This window comes from Peromyscus maniculatus, chromosome X (genome assembly GCF_049852395.1).
Source record: "Peromyscus maniculatus bairdii isolate BWxNUB_F1_BW_parent chromosome X, HU_Pman_BW_mat_3.1, whole genome shotgun sequence".
In the NCBI taxonomy this organism is placed as follows: Eukaryota; Metazoa; Chordata; class Mammalia; order Rodentia; family Cricetidae; genus Peromyscus; species Peromyscus maniculatus.
Window position 1 is genome coordinate 85,369,753 of NC_134875.1, and position 24,264 is coordinate 85,394,016.

At 43.1% G+C, this 24,264-nt stretch overlaps 1 protein-coding gene across 1 annotated transcript; it reads right to left on the reverse strand.

Annotated features, from left to right (window-relative positions):
- On the reverse strand, positions 1-23,070 carry Igbp1 (immunoglobulin binding protein 1). Its single transcript, XM_006981158.4, has 6 exons — positions 22,834-23,070; positions 22,209-22,502; positions 14,305-14,500; positions 12,235-12,314; positions 11,251-11,363; positions 1-436 (listed from the first exon to the last, which is right to left on the reverse strand). Exons 1-6 carry the CDS (start codon positions 23,022-23,024, stop codon positions 288-290), a joined length of 1,023 nt encoding a protein of 340 aa, XP_006981220.1. The 5' UTR covers positions 23,025-23,070; the 3' UTR covers positions 1-287.
- Between the last annotated feature and the right edge of the window lie 1,194 nt (positions 23,071-24,264).

Here is a 24,264-nt window from a genome sequence, read left to right on the forward strand (position 1 = left end):
TGTGTGCATAGGCCCGCATACTAGAGGGGTTTATTACTTTTGGAAGAGAATGAATTCATACTATCATAGGTTATATAGAGCCATGTCTTAGTGCTCTTTCCCGACCACTTAGAATCACCATGATGAGAATTAATAAAGCCAAACAAAATCTCTGGTCATTACCTAGGATACAAGCAATTATTTGACACAACTGAAGGCAAAGCAAGACTCTGCCTGGCTGCCTTCACTGCACCCTGCTGAGGTTGTCCTTGGTGTGTACCACGTGGTCCTTTGGCCCTTCAGGAGGATTAGCCCATGTTCTGCCGGTTGCCATAGCCTCTGGGATGGGTGTCCTTCCAGTCATCCCACTCTCGCAGTCTGTGCACAGCTTTCTCTTCGCTCTCCTCATCCTTTTCTTCTTGGTCATGCTGCTGTGGAGCTGCTTGTGTGCAATCAGCTAAGCCAGGAAAGTGAGAAAGAGGAGAGAGAAACTGAAGACAGGCAAATAAACACCACCCGGGAGCCCGGCTCCGCTCTGAGCACAGCTAGCTGCCCAGGCCTGGCACAAATGGCCAGGACACGCCTATTACTGAATGTTAGACACTGTGCCACGGCAGCAAGTAGAGATGCCTCCAGAAGTTTTCACAGAAGCCAAGATCATAGAGGTGGCCTCCACAAATGGATTCTATTTGGGGAAAGAATTCTTGCTAAATGCCCGACAATCCCGTCATCAAAACAAAAACAAACGAACAAAATCAACCCCTCCCCAAATCCCACCCCATCAGCAAAAATAACCTAGAAACCTGAAATCATAGAAGTTAAAAAATATATATGATTTGTGAATTTCCAGGGAGGCAGCATTACAGGTAATTATTGCTCTACCAATTGGCTTTATTCATTTTTTTTTAAGATTAAAGAAATCAGGTATATGTATCTCTGTAAGACTTTATGAGCCCCAGGAACCCTCGGAGGGCAGAAGAGGACAGCAGATCCCCTGGAACTGGAAATGCAAGCTGTTGTGAGCCAGCACACGGGTACTAGGAACTGAACCTGCTCTTGCAGACAAGAACAGTGAGAGCTCTTAACTGGTGAGTCATCTTGCCAGCCCCAGCTGCCTTTACTATAGTCACACCATCTTTCCACGTATTTACTTTTCCTTGAATTTGTTAATGTTACAGAATTCTTACACTGTCAGCCATGCTTAAGCATCAAATGAATGACATGGTGCCATGGACAGTCGCATCCACTCTGATAGCTGATTTGTGTGCTTTTTGTAATTTCACATTCTTTGAAAGAGTTTTAACAAGAGTTGGAATTTGATTGCTGGAGGTCTTCAGTTTTCCTCTAATTGTGCTTAAAGAAACGTCCTCACTTTTATCTCAGTTCACATCTCAATAACACAACACCCACACCATTTTCTGAGAAAAGTATGTCTCCTTTGGGGCTGGGGAGCTAGCTACACGAGCATGAGGCCCTGAGTTCAGATCCCCAGCACCGACACAACAGTCCGTGACTGTGGTCCCAGCACCGGGGAGGCGGAGACCGGCAGATCTCTGGTGCCTACTCGCAAGCTAGCTCAGTCAAACCGATGAGCTGAAGGTTCAGTAAGAGACAATTGAAGAAGATACTTGATGCCTGATGTCAGCCTTTGGCAACCTCCACTTAGATGCACATCCACCCTCACAAACACATATAACACATACAAAGATACAGAGAGGCACGCGTGCACACACACCATAATAACCAAAACACAGATGCACAGACCGAAGGAATGAAATAAGAGACCTTAGAAGTAAATTCAAGAAGCTATGGCCATAGAGCTTTAACAAAGGTGCTAGGAACACACCCAGGGAACAGTCTTTGCAGTAAATTATATGGGAAAATTGACTGTCTGCATGCAGAAGAATGAAACTAGACCTCTATCTTTCAGTTATAAAGATCTACTGAAAATAGTTAAATATCAGACTGAAAATGTAAAATTACTAGAAAAAAACATAGGAGGAATCACTTCAGACACAGGAAGAGGTAGGGGTTTTAAAATCGATTTCTTTGCTTTTCTATTTATTTAATGTGCTGGGGGGGGGGCTTACCACAAAATGACAACTTGTGGGGGGTTTTCTCTCCTCCCACCATGTAGGTTCTGGTGTTAGAACTCAGGTCATCAATCTTGGGTGGCAAATGCCTTTATCAGCCTTTCTCTTGCTGGCCTGCAAGGACTTTTTAGATAAACCCCCAAAGCATTGAAAACAAAACCAAAAACAGACAAATGGGATTATCTCAAACCATAACAAAAAGATCAACAGTAAAGAGACCACCTACAAATTTAGAGAAAAGTCTCCATCTAATAAGGGGTATATATCCAGAATATACAAGGAACTCTGAAAACTCGATAGAAAAAAAAAAAAAACACCAAACCAAACCCTCCAAATAATCTAATTTAAAAACGGGCACTAGACTTAAGTAGACATTTCTCAAAAGACATACAAATAACCAATAAATATATGAACAAATGGTTAACATTATTAGTTACTAGAGAAATGTAAACCAAAAACACAATGAGACCCAGCTCCACTTCAGAAACTTAGAATGCTTATTATCAAAAAGGGAAAAAATAAGTTCGGGAAAGGATGTGGGCAAAAAGAACCCTTGTTCATTATTGATGGATTATAAGTTAGTATAGTCACTGTGGAAAACATTAGGAAAGTTACCTAAAAATGAAAAGCAGAGCTACCATATGCTCTAGCAATCCTGCTACCGGGCAAATATCCAAAAGAAATGACATCAGTCTGTCAAGGAGATATTTGCACTCATGTTCACTCGCAGTGTAAAAAAAATGCAATCAACCCACGTGCCCATCATCTGAAGAATGGATAAAGAAAATGTGTTACAAATACAGAGACTTAAAAAGGATGAGCATCTTATCATTTGAAGTGACATGGCTGGAACTGGAGAGCATTAAATGAAATAAGCCAGCCATAGACAGGAAAGTACTGCATGATCTTCCTCATACATAGAATCTAAAAGGTCGACAGCATGGAAGTTGAGAGTAGTAGAGTGGTTGCCAGAGGCTGGAAAGAGTACAGGAGAGGGAGGGATGGATAAAAGCATGGTCAGTGGGTACTAAGGTACAGGTGCACTGGAGGAACGGTTTTGGTATTCTACTGCATAGAATTACCATCTTGAATACTGATAACATACTACAAAAAGCTATGGGAGGCCCGGGCGGTAAGCTCAGTGTCGAGTGCTTGCCTAGCATATGTGAAGGAAGGCCAAGGTTCCATCCCGAGAGCCACAGAAAGAGAAGGGAAAAGCCAGGATTCTGAATGCTTTCGTTTGGATATCTGCCCAGTAGTGGGACTGCTAGATCATACGGTAGTTCTATTTTTATATTTTAATGAAATGAAATGATGTTTGTGGAGACAGCTATGTTTATCCTGTTTTGAAAACATTATACAATATATACGTACACTGAAACACTGCATGATACCCGTAAGTTTGTACATTGCTTTCTATGTCAATTAAGAATTTTTTGATAGGATAGGTTTGGTTGGTAAATGTACTTATGGTACAGATAATTGCCGTTTTTGTATGGGGTGCTGGGGAATGAAGCCAGAGCTTTATAAACATTGAGTAGGTGCTCTACTGAGCTCCACCTGCAGCCTCCGTTTTCTTTTTCTTCTTGTGGTCCTGGGTGTGTGTGTGTGTGTGTGTGTGTGTGTGTGTGTGTGTGTGTGTGTGTGTGTGTGTGTGTGTGCAAACACTGCACATGCTAAGCAGGAGCTCTGTGACTGAGCTCCATTCCTGATCCCCACTACCCTTTCTGAAGTCGAACTGGCTAGTGGAAATGATCTTTCTCAACACATTATCTAATCTGATCTTGACTTTTTCCCTTCAGAACTCGAAGCAGCTATTTCTCTAAGATATTCTGCTTTCCTTTGATGAGAATGTTTTTTCTTTAGTTTTTGACAGGACCCCACTGTGTAGACCAGGCTGGCCTTTTGACCTTGCATTGTCTTTACCTGCTGCCCGAGTGTTGGAATTTCAGGCCAGTGCCACTGTGCCAGGCTGGGAATGGTATTTCAGTGCCACAATTTAGGCTAATATGTATGTTTATTACGAGGCTTCTTTGTTTCTAGTCTTTTCAGTGGCTAAAGCATAGGTCTATGCACTTATTATGAAATATACATTTTCATGTGTTTATATCAGGATTACAGCATTGCTTGCTGTTACTTCCTTTTTTAAACTGAAACTCTTTTGAGTTACACCCGTGTTCTCAAAGATAGGACAGAGTAAGGCTATCAGACAATTACTCATTTATGAATGTTTTGAACATTATATGACTGAAATCACACAGTATATATGTTTTGTATTTGGCTTTTCCACACATAATTACATCAACACTGCCACCACCGTAATCACTGAGAGCTGTTAAAGCTGTGTCCATACACTTTTCTTATTTCCTCACTTTAGGAAGTGGTTGCATTAGAGATGCACATTATCCAAGCCTGTAAGTATTACATATGCACCCCCTCTTAACTCTCATTTAGTATCGGTTCTACGAATAACTGATCTCCAGTCACCACTGCGGCTGTCTGAACCTCATTCTCTAGCAAGTTCTTCAGGGAGGGACCATGGAAATGGTATTTCTTACTTCCTGGATTTTGAAAACTATCTGGACTCTTTATACTGAAAAGTTTTTATCAGATACAATGTTCTTGGCTCCTATTTTTCCTTTCTGGGGATCTTAAATATTTGCTACTTTTTCACATCATGAAGCATGTCATACTTCACAGGCAAGCTAAGACTTTTTTCCTTCAGAAGTAAACCACACGCAAAATATTGAGATGTCTATGACATTTACATTTTTTAAAAAATTTAGTTTTATTTGAACTAGTCTTAGTCATTCTGGGTGAAAAATTCCAGGAATATAGTATGTTTTTTATTTGTTTGTTCGGTTTTGTCTTTTCAGACAGGGTCTAGATCCTGCAGGCTGGCCTTATACTTCCTATGCAGCCCAGAGTGGCCCCCTGCCTCAGCCTGAATGCTAGGTTTATAAGTGTGTGCTCTAATGCTCAGCCCTATATTCAATTTCCCTCCTTGCCTTGGTTTTCTTGTTTAGGTAATTCCATTATATTTAATCTTTTTTCATACAACACATTCTTATCACAGTTTCTTCTCTCCCAACTCTGCATCACCTGTTTTGATTTTCCTCTTTTTGTCGATTTTCATATTCTTTTCCTTTTTACCTGGGAAGGCATTTTCAGGTTTGAATTCATTGTTCTTTCCCACTACTTCAGCTTTCCAAGTCTACCCTACGATGGTCCCTCTGTGCTCTAGGCTACTTTTCAAATAGTATCTTACAACTCATTGGAAAGCACTCTTTCATATTTGTTCTTGTGTGCTGTGTTTTGAGAGAGGGTCTCCCTGGAGCCGAGGCTGGCCTAGAACTGTGTAGCTAAGGGTGACTTTGTACTCTGCTGTCCCGCCCCCACTTTCCAAGTGCTAGGGTCGCTCCTGGCTTTTGTTGACCTAGCCTTCTGGAGTGCTTGCAAACTTCTCTTTTAGCCCCTTAGTTTTGTATGGGATATGACCTTGATGATTTTCCTTACAGTTCTGAAATACATTCTACATACCACACAATCCATCCACTTAAAAGTACATTCAGAGATTTCCAAGCATCATCACAATCTGTTGCTAATTTTTGTGTGAAGTTTGTCTGAACTTTGAGGAAGGCTGTGACTCGGGGTGCTTATCCCAGTTTCCCAGGGGCTCCGTCCAGCTGCCTTCACACATACTGGAGAAGCATGGCGCCTCACTTTTACATGCCCCTTCTGTCTTCTCCATCGCTCCTGGCCTAATTTTGATTTTACTTGTAGCAACATAAAACAGAGCAAAACAAAACAGGACAAATCTGAAATAATGCTTTAACATGAGTTGGGAGATACTATTTGGATAGTGTGGGCCCCTGCCCTGTGAGACCAGGTGGGTTAATTCCAAGAGTTCGTTAACGGCTGGGCCACTCTACCCCTTTCGGATTGTTCAATCATGGGTGTTTTTCGCTTGCTTAGTTTTTACCCACTCAGCCATCTCACCAGATTGGCTTAGATTTTACTGGATAGCAAAACCTCCCTTAGTTTCGAGTGCTGTTCTTAAATTGGACTCACTGCTGTCGTTCCTGAACACACTGTTTTGAAACTCATTGTCGGCTTTTCCAGGTGGTTACTCCTGGTGTCTCCTGCAGATGCCAGTAACCTGTTTATATGAAGCATAGATGACCTGTCTTTTCCTCTCTTTACTTTGTGGTTCACAGGGATTCACTGTCATCTATGTGTGTTGTAAATATTGTCCAATTTTATTTTGCATTTTTTAAAAGTATAAATACATGTAAAAAATGGAAAAACAAATGTGAGTGTCGATCAATGAGTTGTTAATACACTTAACAAGTTCATGTAATTGGAACCTATACAGAAATATAAAACACTAACTGCAGAAACCCCCTCAGGTCCAACTGCATTTCTGATCCCCCACTAAAGGTCAATACTAAAGGCTTTTAATCAGCACATACATGTTTCACCTGTTTTGAACATTATATGAATGAAATCACACAGTATATGTTTTGTATTTGGCTTTTCCACACATAATTAGGGGTGCTTTGTAGAGCTGAAGAACTACAGTTAGTTTAACCTTATAGCTACACAGCAGCTCATCATATGAATATACCAAAACTCGCTTATCCGTTCTGGTATGTATGGGCATCCAAGCATACTGCGTCCACAGTGGGCTATTAAAAAGGATGCTACAGCTTCATAGTTATTTTATGGGTGCACTGTCTCTTCTTCTTGGGTCTATACCAGTGGTTCTCAATCTGTGGGTCATGACCTCCTTGGCATTGCATTATCAGATATCCTGCATATCCAATGTTTACATTATGATTCATAGCAGTAGCAAAATTACAGTTTTGAAGTAGTGATGAGAATAATTTTATGGTTGTGGGTCACCACACCATGAGGAACTGTACTAAAGGGTCGCAGCATCAGGAAGGTTGAGAACCACGGTCTATATTAAGAAGTGAAACCATGACGTCATAGATGTATACTTGTATTCAAGTTTTGTGGAACCACCATTAACTAACTCTTAGATCTCCCATCTTTCTTGTTTCCTTCATTTGGGCTGACTTTTTCTTTTCTCCCAACTTACTGAAGTGGGACCTTAGGTTGCTGGTTTTCCTGTCTTTCTTCCCCCAGCACGGTATTTTCAACATTATACAGATTTCCCTCTCTGCACAGCTTTGATCCTATTCCTCAAATTCCGATGCTCTTCCGGTGTAATTTTCCTTTGACTCATGGGCTCCTTTAAAATGTGTTAACTCCTAAATATTTGGGGGGACTTCCCAGATATGTTATTGTCTAAGAACACATTCACTGTGATTTCAATTTCTGAAAATTAATGGGAACGTACGATGGCCTACACTCAATGTTGAATGTGTCATGTTTAGTTGAAAATGTTTATTTTGCTGTTGTTGCCAAACAGTGTATGATGACTGACAGTGTTGATCAGACTTTTCTACAGCCTGCCCGGTAAACATAATTCTATAAATTACTGAAAGAAGTGTGAACACTCTCAACCGTGTAGGTCAGCCTCCCACTACTGACAATATAGCTGAAAAACCAACTGGAGCAAAGTTTTCCTTTGTCTCATTGCTCCAATTCTTCGTAATTTGTCCCCGTAACTTGGGGATCAAGGCGAGGCTGAACATCACGGTGAGGAGCATGTGTTGGGGCAAAGCTATTTGCGTCGTGGCAGCCAGGGACCAGAGCGGGAGCATGAGAGAAGGGGCCCTCAAGGGCCTGCTCCCTTTGACAAGGCCCCCACCTCCTAAGCGTCTATCACTTACTAACAGCCCATCCATCCCATTATAAACCTACCAGTGGATCAGTTCACTGATGAAGTCAAAGACTCCAGGGGCCACTCACTTTCCGAAGCCCTACCTGCTGCACCGGGCATCAGGCTTCCAACATGTGGACTTCCGAGTGGGACGGCGGGCTTGTCTACTCCTCCATTTACCTGCTTTTACCTTGCTGCGATCTGAAGCTTGGTAACAGGCACTTACAGTTACAACTCCTGTGTCTTCCTGGGCACTCGCCCCTTCCTTTTATCAGTACGAAATGATCTTTGAAAGTCTCCTTTTCTCTTGACATCGGCTTCATCTAATATTACTGCAGTTTTGTTTATTTTTGATATTTTGAAATACACAATTTCCTATTGACAGCAGGCAGCTGGGCTAAGACTATCAATCCCTGATTTCTCATTTGAAGGTTTGTTCCACTTATATTTAAGGTGTTCTGGATTTGGCCATTCCAATAGATGAGTACTGGCATCTCTTTTAATTTATATCATCTAAATGACATGAGGTGGAGCATGTGCACATCTTCTTCAGTGAAGTATCTAATAAGGATCTTTTTTGGTCAATTTTGTTTCATCTGGCTGTTCATTTTCTTATTATTGACTCTTAAAAGAATATTTAAGATAACAGTCCCTTATCAGATCTATCTTTTAAAATATTTTGTGTTAGTCTATGGCCTGTCTTATTCTGTGTGTGTGCATATGTGTGTGTGTGTGTGTGTGTGTGTACATGTACTCACATATGTGTGTGAAGGTCTCTTGCCCCTCTCATGGCCCAGTTCAGTCTGCCGGTCATGGCCGGTCTCCTCCTTCTCTCCCTTCTCTGAACTCTCCAGATGGCTGTACTGTCCCTAATACTACAATACAAACTGTCTCGACCATACCTTGGGCGGTCACGCCCTCACTTCATTGAATAGGGTTACAATTTCCTGCCTTCCCCTGCACTTTAAGATGCTGTCTCTGGCTCCTGCTCTTTCTAATGGGACATCAACAAGAATTGCCGTCTTGGCTCTCTGTGGACTTTATCTCTGTATGCTTTCAAATTTTTCCCATGTGGGGAATATATGTGTCTGTGTGCAGAGACCAGAGGTCGACACTGAATATCTTCTATTTTTCAAACGAAGTCTCTCAATGAACATGAAATTCACCAGTTTGGCTAGCCTGGCTCACTGGTAAGCTTCGGGGATCCCATCTTTGTCTCCCCAGCACTGGAATTACAGAGTATACACCACCACACTGGGCTTTTTAAAGACACGAGTTCTAGGGATTGCACTCGGGTCCTCAAGCCTGCATGGAAAGCACACATCCCCATGAAGACACATATAACTAAAACAATTCTTTAAAAATAAAACTTCTGTTAATTATCCGTCTGTGTATGTGTATGAGGGCACACATACCATATTATGCTTATGGAGGTTGAAGGACAACTTGTGAATTGATTCTCTCTCCACTGTGGGTCCAGGGGATGTGTGTCAGGTTGTCAGGCTTGGCAGCAGGCACCTTTACCCGCTGAGCCATCTCAATGGTACAAGTACACCTATTTTATATACATACAGACCCATGGTTACAAAAACCCTCCTGGGTAAAAAGGTGTTGTAAGTGGAAAAAGTTTAAAGCCTTCTCCAGAGTGTGCTCTACTCCTAAGTTGTGATGCTCAGTGGGCTAAAGGTATTAAAGGCTGTTTTTACACGTGTGTGGGATGTGCACACGTGTGCATGTACAGGCCGAAGGTTATTTGCACTGCCCTACCTTATAGTCTGGAGTGAGGTCCTTCATTTGAGCCAGAGCCCACTGTTTGAGCTAGTCTATCTCACGAGCTTATTCTGGGAATCCCATCTGTACCTCACGAATGCTGCGATTGCACGCAGATCACCCCATCCACCCAGCACTGACAAGGGCGCCAGGCATCTGACCTCCAGTTCTCATGTCTGCTGGCAACAGCTTTACCTGCTGAGCTACCTCTCCAGTTCCCGAAGCTGTCTTTGACAGGCTAGTTTCAAAATCCCATGGGTTAATCAAGATGTAACCCTGTGCTCAGTTGAAGAGCAGCTGTATCATAGAGATTTTGAATTTCTAGCCTCTAGGGTAGTAACGTTTAATTTTAGAAAACCATGACACTCTTTGGAGCGAAATACCCATTTCTCTCTCTTGCATTGCTAAACCGTTGAATTCTCCAGTTCATTAGGGCTCCTCCTGTGTGCTTCTCTCCTTTCTAGAATATCTTCCTTACTTTGCAGTTGGTATGGTCACCTTAAATCCAATGCTCTCATTCCTAAATAAGTCTAGAAATTTCTATCTGAGTTTTAGTTATTCTATGTCATGGAATTAAAGCATGCCCAGAGGTGAAAATCAATTAAAAAACAAAACAAGCCGGGCGGTGGTGGCGCACGCCTTTAATCCCAGCACTCGGGAGGCAGAGCCAGGTGGATCTCTGTGAGTTCAAGGCCAGCCTGGGCTACCAAGTGAGCTCCAAGAAAGGCGCAAAGCTACACAGAGAAACCCTGTCTCGAAAAACCAAAACCAAACCAAACCAAACCAAACCAAACCAAACCAAAACAGGACACCTTTCAAATGGCCACTGGTCGGTGTTAGTGTATGTGTGTGTGTACACTCTATTGGAAAGAACACTAACACTGGAAAGTTGAAGGCTTGAATTTAAATCCTAGCCTGGCCACTGTATTAGTTAAGGTAGGATAAATCACTTCTTACAGACCATCATCTCCATCTTAAAATGGAGATAAGAATGTTTCCTTCACATAATTAAGACAAAGGAGACAAGGAAACTGAGGCTCAGAGGGTAGACAATGTCTCACCTGTGAAGTGGCAGAAGCGCACTGTTTGTGACTTCGTTCCTGCTACATAACGCCCATTTCTCTAACCTGTGCCCGTCGTTCCCTTTCAAAGACGCCTGAGTGCTGACCGCGCTCTAACCACCAAACTGGACACCAAGACACAGAAGGCCTGCTTTCAAGGGATTTGAAGTTCCCCTCCCTCCTTCAAAGTGTGGCCTGCCCTCCAGCTTATGCCTCTTCCTGGTCACTTTCCAAGTACATGTAGGGAGTTGTTCTTTTAAAAATATTGTGTTCAGTTTGTAATTTTTGACTGTCCAGGGACCAGCGTGATCCATCTGCTCTGTCATTACCACAAGTGGGTTTGTGATTTTGCTATCTGGCTGCTCTTTTCATGTCATAATTGGAAGAGATCAAAAAATGACCCTGTTCAGAGTCACCTGCTACTGTTTTAATGGTAAAACGACAGCGACTAGGCGATTCTTGTCAGACTCTTGGCTTAGACTAACTCTGCTCAGGTTGTAATTGGGAAGGTGTAAGGAACTGGCAGCATAACCATCTTCCTCCCATTGCTTCATACCTGGTGTCGGCTTGGCTAGTCCCCGATCTGGTAATGCTCCGTATTTCTGATGCTGTTCATACCAGTCACTCACCGTCATAGTTGCCAGGCTTGGATAACCAGCTCCAAATACTCTGCAAAAATCACATTCTGTTTAGAGAACTAAACAAATATAGAAATAGTGAACAGCCTCTTTTCTCTTTAATGAGGCGGCTATCTGTGTCATTCACATTGCCCTACATGGAGGACTTGTACAATCTCCTCCACCAATGCAAAAAGGGGGCATCCAGAAGGAAGGATTCAAGTCAAGAGCCTTCATGAGAGTGAGAGGGTGGACAGCCCAGGGCCATCTCTCAATAAGCAACCCCAAGGGCCAGCGCTCACAATAACACTGGGAGTTAGCAATTAACACTTGGCCAGTTCTGAAATGTGGAGAATCCTTTCCTGCAACTCTGTGGAATACCATCAGTAACTCAGAATTCAATCACGGGGAGGCACAGATGTCCTTCTGAGAACTGCTCACGAGGGCAGGAAGAGTGTCAATAATAGGAAAAAAAAAAACACAGAAAGCATGCAATTCTGCATTCGACTCACTGATTTCTTTCTGTGTTATTGGCTTTTTAAAAGTTTGATGTGGAGCCGGGCGTGGTGGCGCACGCCTTTAATCCCAGCACTCGGGAGGCAGAGCCAGGCGGATCTCTGTGAGTTCGAGGCCAGCCTGGGCTACCAAGTGAGCTCCAGGAAAGGCGCAAAGCTACACAGAGAAACCCTGTCTCGAAAAAACCAAAAAAAAAAAAAAAAAAAAAAAAAAGTTTGATGTGAAGGGTCTTTTTGAGGACAGACATGGAGAAAGTATCAGGAAAGCTTTAGGTGCTTTGCAGAAAGGGCACCCCTCACGGCTGAAGCCGTGACTTTGCAAAAACGTCCCTTTTGTCTTTTCCTCAAGCACTGCACGAACCATCACACTGAGGCTGTGAAGGCCGGTCAGTGTGGAGCACTACCTACTTGGCTTGGGCCTTGTTCCGAGTGAGTATGAAAGGTTTCACTGGAGGCTTCTCTGGAAGAGATGAGTGAGAAGTTGATGCCTAAGAAGAAAATGAATTTTAGAGATGCATTTGCCATTTCCCCCATTTTATCACACAGGCTTTCAAGTCTTCTGGGGCCGAGAAAGCTCTGGGTTCGAAATATACTCCCTTTCTACTAACAGGGGTCAAGCTTTATGCTTTTGGTTTACATGTATTTATTTCTTGTGGGGGAGAGTTAGGTGTGAAGGTCAGAGGATGATTTGCAGGTTCTTGCTTTCTATCCTGTGGCTTTTGGGGAACAGACTCAGGTTATCAGCCATCTTGATGGCTCCTTCTATTTATCAGTCTTGAAGGGTATTAAGTACTTTGCTAAAATGAGAGAGAGCAAGTCCTCTCAGGAAACTTCTTACCACACATGAAAAACTATTTGGTTTTAAATATAGGCCCATCCAAAGAAGGAAATTCTAAAGCCTATTGCCATGTTCCACATAAGCTCCTTGAGCTGAGTCTGAAGGGTTTTCCTTTAGCCTGACATTCTGTGGAAAAGAATTACTAAGAGCTTTCTTCCAAAAGTCCTTTCCAATGTAATTATGCTGTTAATTTTCAAGAACCTCTAAGGTATTTTAGAAATTGATGCCAGTCTGTACAGGGAGGAAGGGCAGACCAGTGTTTTTTATATAAAGGCATACAGGCATGCTGGAACAATGTATGGTTAAATAGCCGGGCAGTGGTGGCGCACACTTTTAATCCCAGCACTTGGGAGGCAGAGTCAGGCAGATCATTGTGAGTTCGAGGCCAGCCTGGTCTACAGAGCGAGTGCAGGACAGCCAAGGCTGTTACACAGAGAAACTGTGTCTCGGGGAAAAAAGTATGATTAAACAGAAGGTGCTCATTTGGTTTTCACTGAATCTCTTCCCCGGCCCAACTCAGTACCACATGAGAGGTTAAAAAAACTAAACCAAACCAAACCACATACACCTAACAAGGCAGGGACAAGGAAGGACTCAGGAGAGTCTAACCTCGAAATGCTAGAGAACCATTCCCCTAGGTAAATGCTCAAGAGGCCTTATGACCATGGAAGAGTAAAAGTTCATTTCCCGGTCCTTCACCATGAAGGACCAAGTTGGTGTTTTCCTCAGGATCAATTACTGTGGTAGCTGATCAAGTCAATTCATGTTGTATCCTATACCACAGAGCAAGCTCCAGAACTGGGTTAGGATGGTCAAAGATGCTCTAAAGCTCTTCTATAAGGTTTTTTAAAGTAGTCTTCTGGGCATCCTGTACATGACGATGCCCCTGCTGCAGGGTCTCCTATCTGGGTATTGACTGGTCTCTTTGTGTAAGGCTAAGTTCTAAGTCTTTCCCCAACCTAAACACATCCCCTGCTCTTTTGTTTCATCTCCCTTGGTTCCCTTTCTCTCCCCCTCTACTCCCTAGTTCTGCTTTTCTGACTCATTCTAATCCTGGCCTTTCCCTTTCCTACAATAATTAAGTAGATTATAAAGGGCCCCTTCCCTCCTTATTCCCTCTTTTCACAGCCAAAGCCAGTTTAAAATTTAAGGTGAAGTATTTCCTTGATACTATCCAGTTATAACGAGTGCCTTCGATTACAAACTATCAGGGCCCGTTGCTATAATGAACTGCGAAGCTACCCTGGCGAACCACAGCCTTTTCCCACTTATCCTACTGGGAACAATGCTTTTATGGAGACTTACAAAGACTTAGGGTTTGCATTGCTGAGGATTAAAATGAGGGCTCTGCCCATGCTGGACAAGTTCTCCACCACTGAGTTACTTTGCTAGTGTTTTCTAATTTTTGTTTTGAGATCTTCTGTTTTGTATCTCAAGTCACTCCTTCGGCTTTCAACTCACTATGTAGCTCAGACAGACTTCACACTTGTCATGCTTCTGCCTCAGCCTCCTGGGTAGATAGAATTCTAAGTGTGCATTACTACATCTGGCTAAGGGTTCTCATTTGCTTTCACTTGTGCAGAATGTTCGAACCTCTGGCAGCAGCTTTCCATTGCTATGTGGGCAAGGACAAGGCTTACCTCTCTTGGAGAGTCTTTTTCTTTGAGGATCTTTATTTCCTGGTCAATGCTCTCAATCTCTTCTAAGCTGATAGCAATCCACCTCCGAAGGTGAAGGAGGTGATATTCACGAACACGCTCATCATCTGCTTGACCACTTTCCACAGCAGATTCCAGTGCAGACAACCTATGCTCCACCTCCTTCTTCTGCTTGTATCTGTTCCACAGAAAAGCATTACCCATGAACTTAAAAATACAGACTTCTTCTAAAGAAGGCTACAGTAACGTCTGCCTTTGCAGATGTCCAGGCAGCATGTACGCGAATTCCTACCTTGGAAATAGAGTCTATGGTCTAGGACTAGATTCTAAAATTCAGAGCCAATCCCCAGACTACAAAGCAAGAAAGAGCCTAGGCATATCTTGATCTCAGCAAGACCTATCATTATCTTTCAGGATGAGATGCTCTAGTCATCCGGCCATATCAATCCTCACTCTGCTGGATATTCAGTGCCACAGAGTGCTTCCTGTAAGTCCTCCACTTCGAAGATGAATCTTCAAGGAAAGCCAAAACCTTAGAGGTCACTGTTTACCTGCCACTGATGCAGGACTTCTTATGAAACTGCTGAAAAGCTGGTCATCTTTTTTCTTTCATGCAATACCTTCCTGAGGTACCCTGACTCACCTCTACCAAAATTTAAGAATCAATGATCTTGGCTGAAAATGATCCCCATTTTCCAGGATGCATTCTGGTAGCTCATCTATCATTCATCTGTCAATTATCTCTAGAGCGTGACAAGCATTTTTAGTGCTAGAGAGAGTTTGTAACAGACAGTCCTTGCTTTCAGGCAGCTTTCATTCAAGTGGAGGAAGACAGATCAAAAGGAATAGATGACAAGGTGGATGAGGACACACACTACGAAGCAGAAAGAAGCGAGGTGAATGGGTAAGACGATGGTGTGGAAGCAGTACACACAAAGTGAGCAGAAGCGACCCTTCTGAAGAGATGGCCGGAGCAAAGCCAAGACAAGAAAGCAGGGAGTGATCCCCAGATCCAGAGGAGTATTCTGAAAGCGAAAAGCAAATGCGCAAGGAGGAGTGACTAGAAGAGACAGAAAGCAGGGTGAGGAAGTGAGACACCAACACAACTTTAGGGAGATAGCAGCGCAGGCGGTCGGAGATGGACGCACGAAAATACAAAACAGGCAACATTTGCAGATGCGTTGCCTAGGAAGGCTTGCAACACACAAGAGCCAAGTGAAAAGGCCATGGTTTCCAAGAGAAGTCTATCAAATTCCTCTGCCTGAGCCCCCCGCCTCACTTCCAGAACAGGAAGCTCTTCTTTGGGAGCACCGAGATAAGGTCTTAGCCTCAAGTCGATGGGGAGTTTAAGGTGAGGGGGGTGGTCCTCGAACTTCTCAAAGTTTATACAGAACTCTCTGCAGACGCATTCTCCCCGTTCCTTCCTCTGCATACATGCCTTCTTCCTCTTCTCTCATCCCCCCACCCCCTTGCTCTCCTTTTCCAGCTTATCTTGACAAGAGGAGGTTTGATCCCAAAGTCAAGGACCACTGCACTGTAGACACCGTTATAAAAACGTTTAGGCTCTTCTTTGACCCAACAAGAAAGCATCTTGCATGTTACAGTATCACCATATGTAGCCTTCTGGGTAAAACAATACAAAGGCCAATTCCTAGCTCAGGAATGCTACTACTACTGTTACTTGAGAATGGTTGCTTGGTTCCACAAACAGCTACTCCTCCTCCTCCATGGAGGTGCTTATGTCACAGGAAAACAACATATAAGGGCCCTAGGGTGTATCTACTCCACGATGAATTCTGGGTGAGTCTAGTGGTCCTGTAAGTAAAGTTGTTTGGCTTTTCTCCTCCATCACCATTCAACCTGTTCACTGTGTTCCATCCCTTGCTTCTGTGACTTAGCTCTTTTCCATCCTTTAAACTCCTGGCTTTTCAGCACCTCTTCTTTTAGGCTAGTGGCTTAAAAACAGCAAACATACAAGAACTTTACTCTTAGATAAGGGACTTTCTTCACATGAGCATTTGAATAGGACCCCAGTAAGTAATATACAAATAAAAATGTGCCTTGGACAAATTAGAGGAAGTCTCCTAACATAATTCACAGGTGGAACTATAGGGCTCTGAAGGACAGACCGAAAACCACTCTCCTAGACTCCATCAGCGGTCCAGGCTCTCCAGCGTGGACCAACTATTGCCTTAGGATCCCTTACCCCTATAACCACTATGACTCGGGAGTTTCCTTGTGCTGTTTCCAAGCAGTTCCAGTGCTAAGGAATGACTAATCTGTGCCAAATGGGCCAACCACAAATGCCTATTATGAGACAGGATTCTCTTTTGTGGAGATGCCACACCAGCATCAGGCTTGTCTGATGGCCAGGCAGTTATGACACTAATTGCCCCTCTGTCTTCAAATCTCTGCTTCATGCTTCCTCTGTATGCCTCATCTGTTCCTCCATCCTGCTTTTTATCATTCTTGTCCCTCTCCACTTCTTTCAGGACTCACTGTCAGTTACCCGCCTTCCCTGTTCATGGCTGTGAGGTTTCACTCTATTGTTTTCTTTCCCATCTTAGAATCGCCTTTCTCTAACCTACTTCCTTCCCTTTCAAGTGACTCTTTTATGCTTCAGAAGGAACAGCGCTAGAACTGGAAATTTGAAGACCCGAGTTTCAATTCTAGCCTGACCCTAGTTACGTAATTTTGGTCAAGGCAATTTGAAAAGCACATCCCCATAGCTTTATTATGTGGATCTATTTCACGGGGCTGTTAGAGGATCAAATGGAAAAATGCTCAAGAAAAGTCTTTGTAAACAGCAATACATACATTACTAGCAGATAAGAAAACTGAGCCTGGGGAGGGGATAGGGACAGACCATGCCCATCTATTAAGCGGTAGAAGTTAGTCACCCCAAGATGGTCTGATTCCAAAGAATCAGTTTTTGCAATGCTGTATTGCTTCCATTTTTCGGAATACTATTCTATATCTGTCTCTCCAGATACCTCCAAGCTTTAACTATGATCTAGTTACTGGGCTGGGAATCATGAGATACAATGCAGCTAGAATACTAATACATTACCAGTCAAGGCCTCTGACCTTAAGAAGTTCCAAGTCTAGAGATGGAAATAATTATACTCTGCTAAACAGCATGAATTAAAATGTGTTAAGGTAGGGTGTGTGTGTGTGTGTGTGTGTGTGTGTGTGTGTGTGTGTGTGTGTAGGGGGCTATGTAGAGAGAGGCCTTAGACTGGATATAACATTTTGCTTCTGTAAATTCTTCTATTTGTACTTTGTTGGGTCTCTTCTGATGGTTATTTCCTTCCCTTTTCTTTGCTAGCTTGCCCTGAAGGCTTAATTCTTAGGTTTTTCCTCCATGTTTTTCCTTGGAAAACACATCTATACTTACCACAGTAGAGGGTGCCTAACTTTTTTTTACATCAGTCACAACACAGACTCCTAAGTTTTAGTCGCATATTTCCAGTTGTCTATGGAAGTGGCCACGAGCTGTCACTTAAGAACCTAAATCCACTAAGTCTTACAGTCTTATTACTTACCCGGCTTCTTGCATTTCTGTTAAGAGAATGGAGGTGCTGTTACTCAACCACACTCACACTTGGTCCTGAAAGATGGTTAAGAGAATATGCACAGGGAAGCAGATATGAGAGAAGACATGCCATTTAGGTGTTTTATTTAGGATAGTCTCAGTAGCTAGAGTCACGGGCAGAAGGAGTTACAGAAAGGAAGAGTCTGAATAATTTGGGGGTTTTGTTTGTTTGCACAATGGGAGATTGAGCCCAGGCCCTCGAGCATTCAAGGAAAGCACTCTCTCTATCATTTAGCTAGCAAGTTTGCCCTGAATCATTTCTCTAGTCATATAAATGCTTCTTACAAAAGCAGTGTCTGTGATAGCTATAACTTCCCTTTCATCACTTCATTCCAGTTGGACCGGTAACTTGTGGCCCAACTGTTTCCTTTCAGTATTCTGTCCACAGCTCTTCATGTAGACCTCTGCTCATCCTAACTCTTAGCGCTTCTGTCAAACCGGACCACCATCTATTTATTCCCTGCACATCCTTGAATCTACTTCTGTTTGGGACATGCTCATGTGGTTTCTCCTACTTGTCACCAGTAAACATGGTTGGAGCACTTGGTTCATGCCAGGCCCTGTGCTAGGTATAAAACAGTGAACATGCGAGAAATGGCCCCTACCCTTACGAAGCACACATCCTAGTGGGAGAGAGACGGACCTGAGAAGATGGACACATGAGCAACATACACGCCATGAAGCAAGCAACCGTGGAGGGAAGAGAGAATGACAGATGTTAACTACTTAAAGAGACTGTCGTGGAAAGGGATCGCTAAAGAGTAACACTTAAGCTGAGACCTAAACAATAAAGAATTGGCCGTATGAAGAAAAGTTAATATAAAAAGAACAGCACATACAAAGGAAGGAAGGAGCTGGTCTCTTCAAAGACCCGGATGGCAGCCAGTGGAGTTAGGGTCCAATAAACAAGTGAAGAATGACATGGGATGAAACTGGAGAAAGACATCAGATTACACAGGGCCTTGGCTACCTAAGGTTGGGAGGTACTGATGGCTTAGAGCAAGGTGTGCTAGTGGAGATGGAAGACAACAGGGTAAGATACCTTCTGCTGCTAGAACTGACGGGCCTTGCTGATGGACTAGATGACAAAATTCAGAAAAAGGTAGGTCTTGATGCTACCTCGTAGGTTTCCTGCTTACACATCCAGGTGAATGGCAGTGTACTTACTGAAGTAGTGAAGACCTGGGTATGTGGGCACACTTGGAGTGAAAAGCCAAGCCTTTGAGCTGGAGATGTCGAGTGCTTCCCTAATATGCATGAGGTCCTGGAATCAATCCCTAGCACCACAACAGAAAAGGAAAAGAAAGAAATAGAAAAAAAGCCAGCAACCGTGAAATACCCATAAATGGTGTTAGAACCATGGTCAGAAGAATTATAGGATAGTTACATGAGTCCAGGAGAATTAGTATAAATGTAGTGTTGACAACTCACCTGTCACATAGTTTTTTTTAAATGTTCAAAGATCAAGATTACAGGCCAAAGAAATCAAAATCAAAATTAGATACTTTTTTCTATTTGACTAATTGAATTTTCTAGTGTTAACATCCAGGACTTGTGAAATGGGAAATATTTTAAGACTTCATTCTTGTGGAAGGCAACAATTGCCATACAGCAAGAGTCTTAAAATATTCAAAGAGGAATCTATTCCAAGGAGACAGTAACCAAAGAAACACAAATGTTTGTTCATAGCATTACTTAGAATCACACACACACATATCAAAAACAAAACAAACAAACAAACAAAACCATACCCCAAAATGCAAGCAAACAAAACAAAACCAGGATCTAAATACTTGGCAGTAATAGTTTAAGTGATCATGGTACAACTACAGAATGGAATATTACAAAACCATCAAATATGGTTTCAAATGACACGGGAAATGCTCACAATATTAGTTTTCAAGAAACAGGATAGAAAGCTGTATTTACAGTATTCTTCATAATTTATTAACTAAAATAACTATATATCTGAAAGAAAATACAGCAGAAAGTTAACAATGACATCTCTGAATGCTAAGATTAAGGCTTATTTTGCAAATTGTCAACAATGAGTAATATTATTTCCACATTCAGGCACTCTATAGTTTCTAGTTTTAGTGATCTTGCAAGACTCATCTCACAGGCCATTGTGTTCAGAAAGCTTTCCCTCAGCCCTCCACTCGGCTGTTGTCACCCCTCGCCTCTCCTTCTCTTCCAGTCTTCCTGGGGGTGATTATCTGGACACAAGAGTCACTGGCTTAGCTTTTCATCTATGCCTATGGGCACAGTTCACAGTTGTCAAAGACAGGATGACTGGAATCTATTTTGTATCACTTTAGCCCACCTTTTTTTTTTTTTTTTTTTTATAAATCTCCAAGACTCACTGTTCCCTAACTACATTATTTCATTACTCTTCATACCCTTAGCACCTGAACTTGAAAAATTAAATTTCCCTCCTCTCTCTTCTGCTTTCTGCATGTTTGTGTGTGTGCGTGCGCACACACCGTGAATCAAACTTGGTGTCTGTCGCATGCTAGGCTGAGTTTATTTTATCACCAGCTTACTGTCTGTGTCTACTGGAATCAAAGTTTCATGACAACACTGGCTTTCTAACATCTAGAACAGTTCCTGGCATTTGTGAAGGGCTTAATAAGTATTTGTTCAATAACCTAACTAGTTCTCAACCCTCTAGAGTCCAAGCCTTACCTGTGAGCTTCCTGCTACTGGACATCTCTACTTAGCTGTCTAGTAGGAACCTCAAATTCAACATGCCACAGTAATGAGTTTCTGCTCTCCCCTACCCTGATTTATGCTTTACAATGTCAATATATTTTTATGAATTATTTCAGAATTTCATACACACGTACAGTGTGTTTTGATTATATTCCCCTCCAACTCATCCGATTCACTTTAACTCCCTCCCAACTCCCTGTCCTTTTATTTATTTATTTATTTTTATTTATAACCCGATTAGTACTGTCTTTTTACTAATGGGTGCTAGGCCAATTATTACTTCTTAACCATATTAAGTAGGTACCACTGTTATTTAATTTCACATAGGACTGAACCTGAGGCTCAGATAGGTTAAATAACTTACCCAAAAGTCCAACGACCCATAAGGAAAGCTGAAACCCAAACCCAGAGCTCTGATTCTGTGATCTTACTTTTAACCACAAATATTGAACTATACCTGACCTTGAGTCCTACTGTGCCAGCTACTGAGCTATGCTGGGTCTATATGTATTTCTGCTAGTCCTCTATAAAATTCTCTATGAAAGAGTACTTATTATCTCAGTTTTACACCTGCCCCAAATCACAGAGTAACTACTGCTGGAGCTTGGATTCAAACACTTTCTCAAGCTTGCTCCTTACCTTCCTCACATCCCAGTTCTCTATGATGTGAACCCCACAACAGTCTTCATCATTATCCCTTCCCCCTCTCTGCCACCATTTTGCTCTAGCCTTATTTCGTTGCTTGGGAGGGGCACTTTTCTCCTCCCACACAACCCCACTCCCGGACTGTTGAATGCCTCTGTGGCTTTACTAATGCTATGGCTCCCCTGAGCTAATCGCCTCTCTCCTCTTCCTCAGGCTAACAGTCCCGTTTCTCTTAAACACCTCAGAACAGAAATCCCCTTCCTAGGAAGCCTACTCTTCCCCCTTGTTCCCTTGACTGCCTTCACACTACCCCATGCATCTCTTTATACATCTTCTACTGTCATGTTCTTTCTATTCCACTTCTCCTCGCCGGAGAACAATGATCACCCACACTCATACAAACACCCAGACAGGCTGCATCCCCAGTGCCTAACTTTGTTTTCAGACACTGAGCATTCATTTTTTTTTTCTGAACTAAGAATAAACAACATCAAGGTTACATGATGCTGTACCAGGGCTATGATTAATTTAGGATGTTATACATCTCAGCCTGTACTTCTGAACAGAATCGCTCAATAAATAGTACAAAATGATGTGTACTTTTGAGATATTTACCCCATACAGCCAGCATTACGCAGTGATATGGAAAAAGTTAGGATATACTTTGCCAATCCTGAAGGTCAGGATAATAAACACTGTTACTACTGGCAATCATAAGGTGTCTGTTGAGGGGTTCTGTAGTTTTAGTACAACCCCCTCAACAACAGCAAAGGCTTCTCAAGACTCAGGAAAGTTTGCTTTCATCATGGCCTATGTTCAATGAAGAATCAAGAAAATGACATACACTATTCTGTAGTACGTATACACACACACACACACAAACACATGCACCCCCAACAACACTGCAGCCCTCAAATTACAGCCATTGACCCACCTCTCTATTTTAGCCTGTCTTTGAGATGCCATAGCAACGAGATTTGGATAGGCCATGGAGGAGCTAGCAGTGTTATTTTCAGCTGAGTTATTCTTGGTTTGGGGTAGCTGAAACTCTGCCACATGATAGCAATGACACTGAGTTAAGAAATTGATGAAGTGTTCTCGAGCCCGCTGCAAATGATCTAGACGCTTGCTGGGGTTGACTTGCTTCATGGTGAGAGCTCCTTGCAACGCTGGCACCATCAGGTACTTCAGGTCGGTGGAAGCAATCTCTTCCAGATCTTCATTTCGGCTGGAAAGAGCAAAGAGGAGGCCGTGAAGCCTGGTTGAGCATTAAACTGTGGCCCTTGCTTCTGGGGCAGAACAGAGTTTGGAGAGAGTGTTACAAAGACAACACTGGCCAGATTAAAAGAAAGTGGTCGAGGCAGTCAGCCGTACACTAGGGATCATTGTCCTGGGATATTAATCATCTCCGAAGAGAGATGGACAATGAAAAGAATGCACATAGAGTGAGCAAGCAGGAACCGCGCGATTTTAGCCTTAAAGTTCCTTTCCACCCAGGCGCAATGGCTCCACCCTTACTAACCAATCATTCTCTGCCGTTACGACCCTCTCCCCCATACCTGAACAAATCAAGCTGCGATAACATTCCAGCAGCCTTCTCAAGGAGGTCCAATCCTTTGGACACTTTATCCTGGATTGTCCGGGAGCCGGTAGGTTCAGTTGCTATTTCCACTTCCTCCAGAAGTTTCTTGCTAGTTTCGAAGAGCTCCGGAAGCCGCGGCAGCAGTAACTCGTCTTTAGACGCTGCCATCTTGTGGGAGAAAGAAACCCGGAACAATTCTGACCGAAGTCAAAGGTAAACTCAGTAAAGAAGCGCCCCAAAGCCCTCACGACCCAGGAAACAGTTACATCATTGGCCAATTGCTTGTTACCAAAGTGTCCCAAATGACTTCTGGGAGTAGTAGTTTACCGGCCCTAGCAACCGTTTCCATGGACTCATTTTCAGCAGGCAGCCTGTTTTAAAGTTGTAAGTGCTGTTTTACAGAAGACGGGCTGGGTGTGGCCAGAAGTTGGACTAGCAAGTTCCCAGGACTCTGAGAACTCTGAGCGGCGGGGCTGAGTGCTAGGCAGCGTGAGAGAGCGTGGGTGCGGTGCGGGGAGGGTCAGAAGCCGGCCTTCCATCGCAAGTCAAGCTGTTCCCCAAGTAGAGTCCTGGCAGCTAGGGGCCACTCTCTTGGTTCCTGGGTTTGCTTGCCATAGTGGGCGCAAGCTCCCGTCCGTCTTCCATCTTCCACCACTTTTGCTTGCTCCCAACCAATCCTCACGCGCTGGGTTCCCCTTCCCGCCACCGCCTTTTGTCCCTACACACTGGAATGCCCTTTGGGCTGGCCGCCCTCTGAAGCCTCTCTCTAATCCTGAACCTTTGGAAACTTACAGCTCCCATCTGTCAGCAGCCGGCTGCCTTCCTTTCTTGTCTCTTCCCCGCCCCCCCCCCCCCCCCGCTTCCCTCTCCCCGCCCTCTTCTTCCCAAGTCAAACTTTACTTCTGTGAACTCTCATTCCTCCTACTCCGCGCCTTTCAGACAGCCGCCAGGGTTTCTTCTCTGCATGCATACAACACTGATCACACTGCATTAATAGTTAGTGATTTTCAAATCTATCCACCTTACCAGAACGAGTTTGATACATTCTAGCTGGCTTGAGTACTTAATAAGTTACCCAGAGTCATGATTCGAATAGAAAATAAAGCGATCTTTTTGGAAAGCAGCCCAGCATTGCAGAATGGCACTGTTTAATAGGTGGCTACCTAGTTCTTAGATGTGGCTATTTTAAATTGAGATGTGTTGTAAAAAGTAAACTGCACGTCAGATTTCAATGACATAATCAAAACGTAAAATATCCCAACACTTTGACTACATGTTGAATGATATTTTTTTGAGACAGGGTCTCATGTAATCCAGGCTGGCTTTGAAGGAGGATAACCTTTAACCGCTGATCCCATGTGCTGAGATTATAAGAGTGTACCACCACATTCGGTTTGTGTGGTACTGG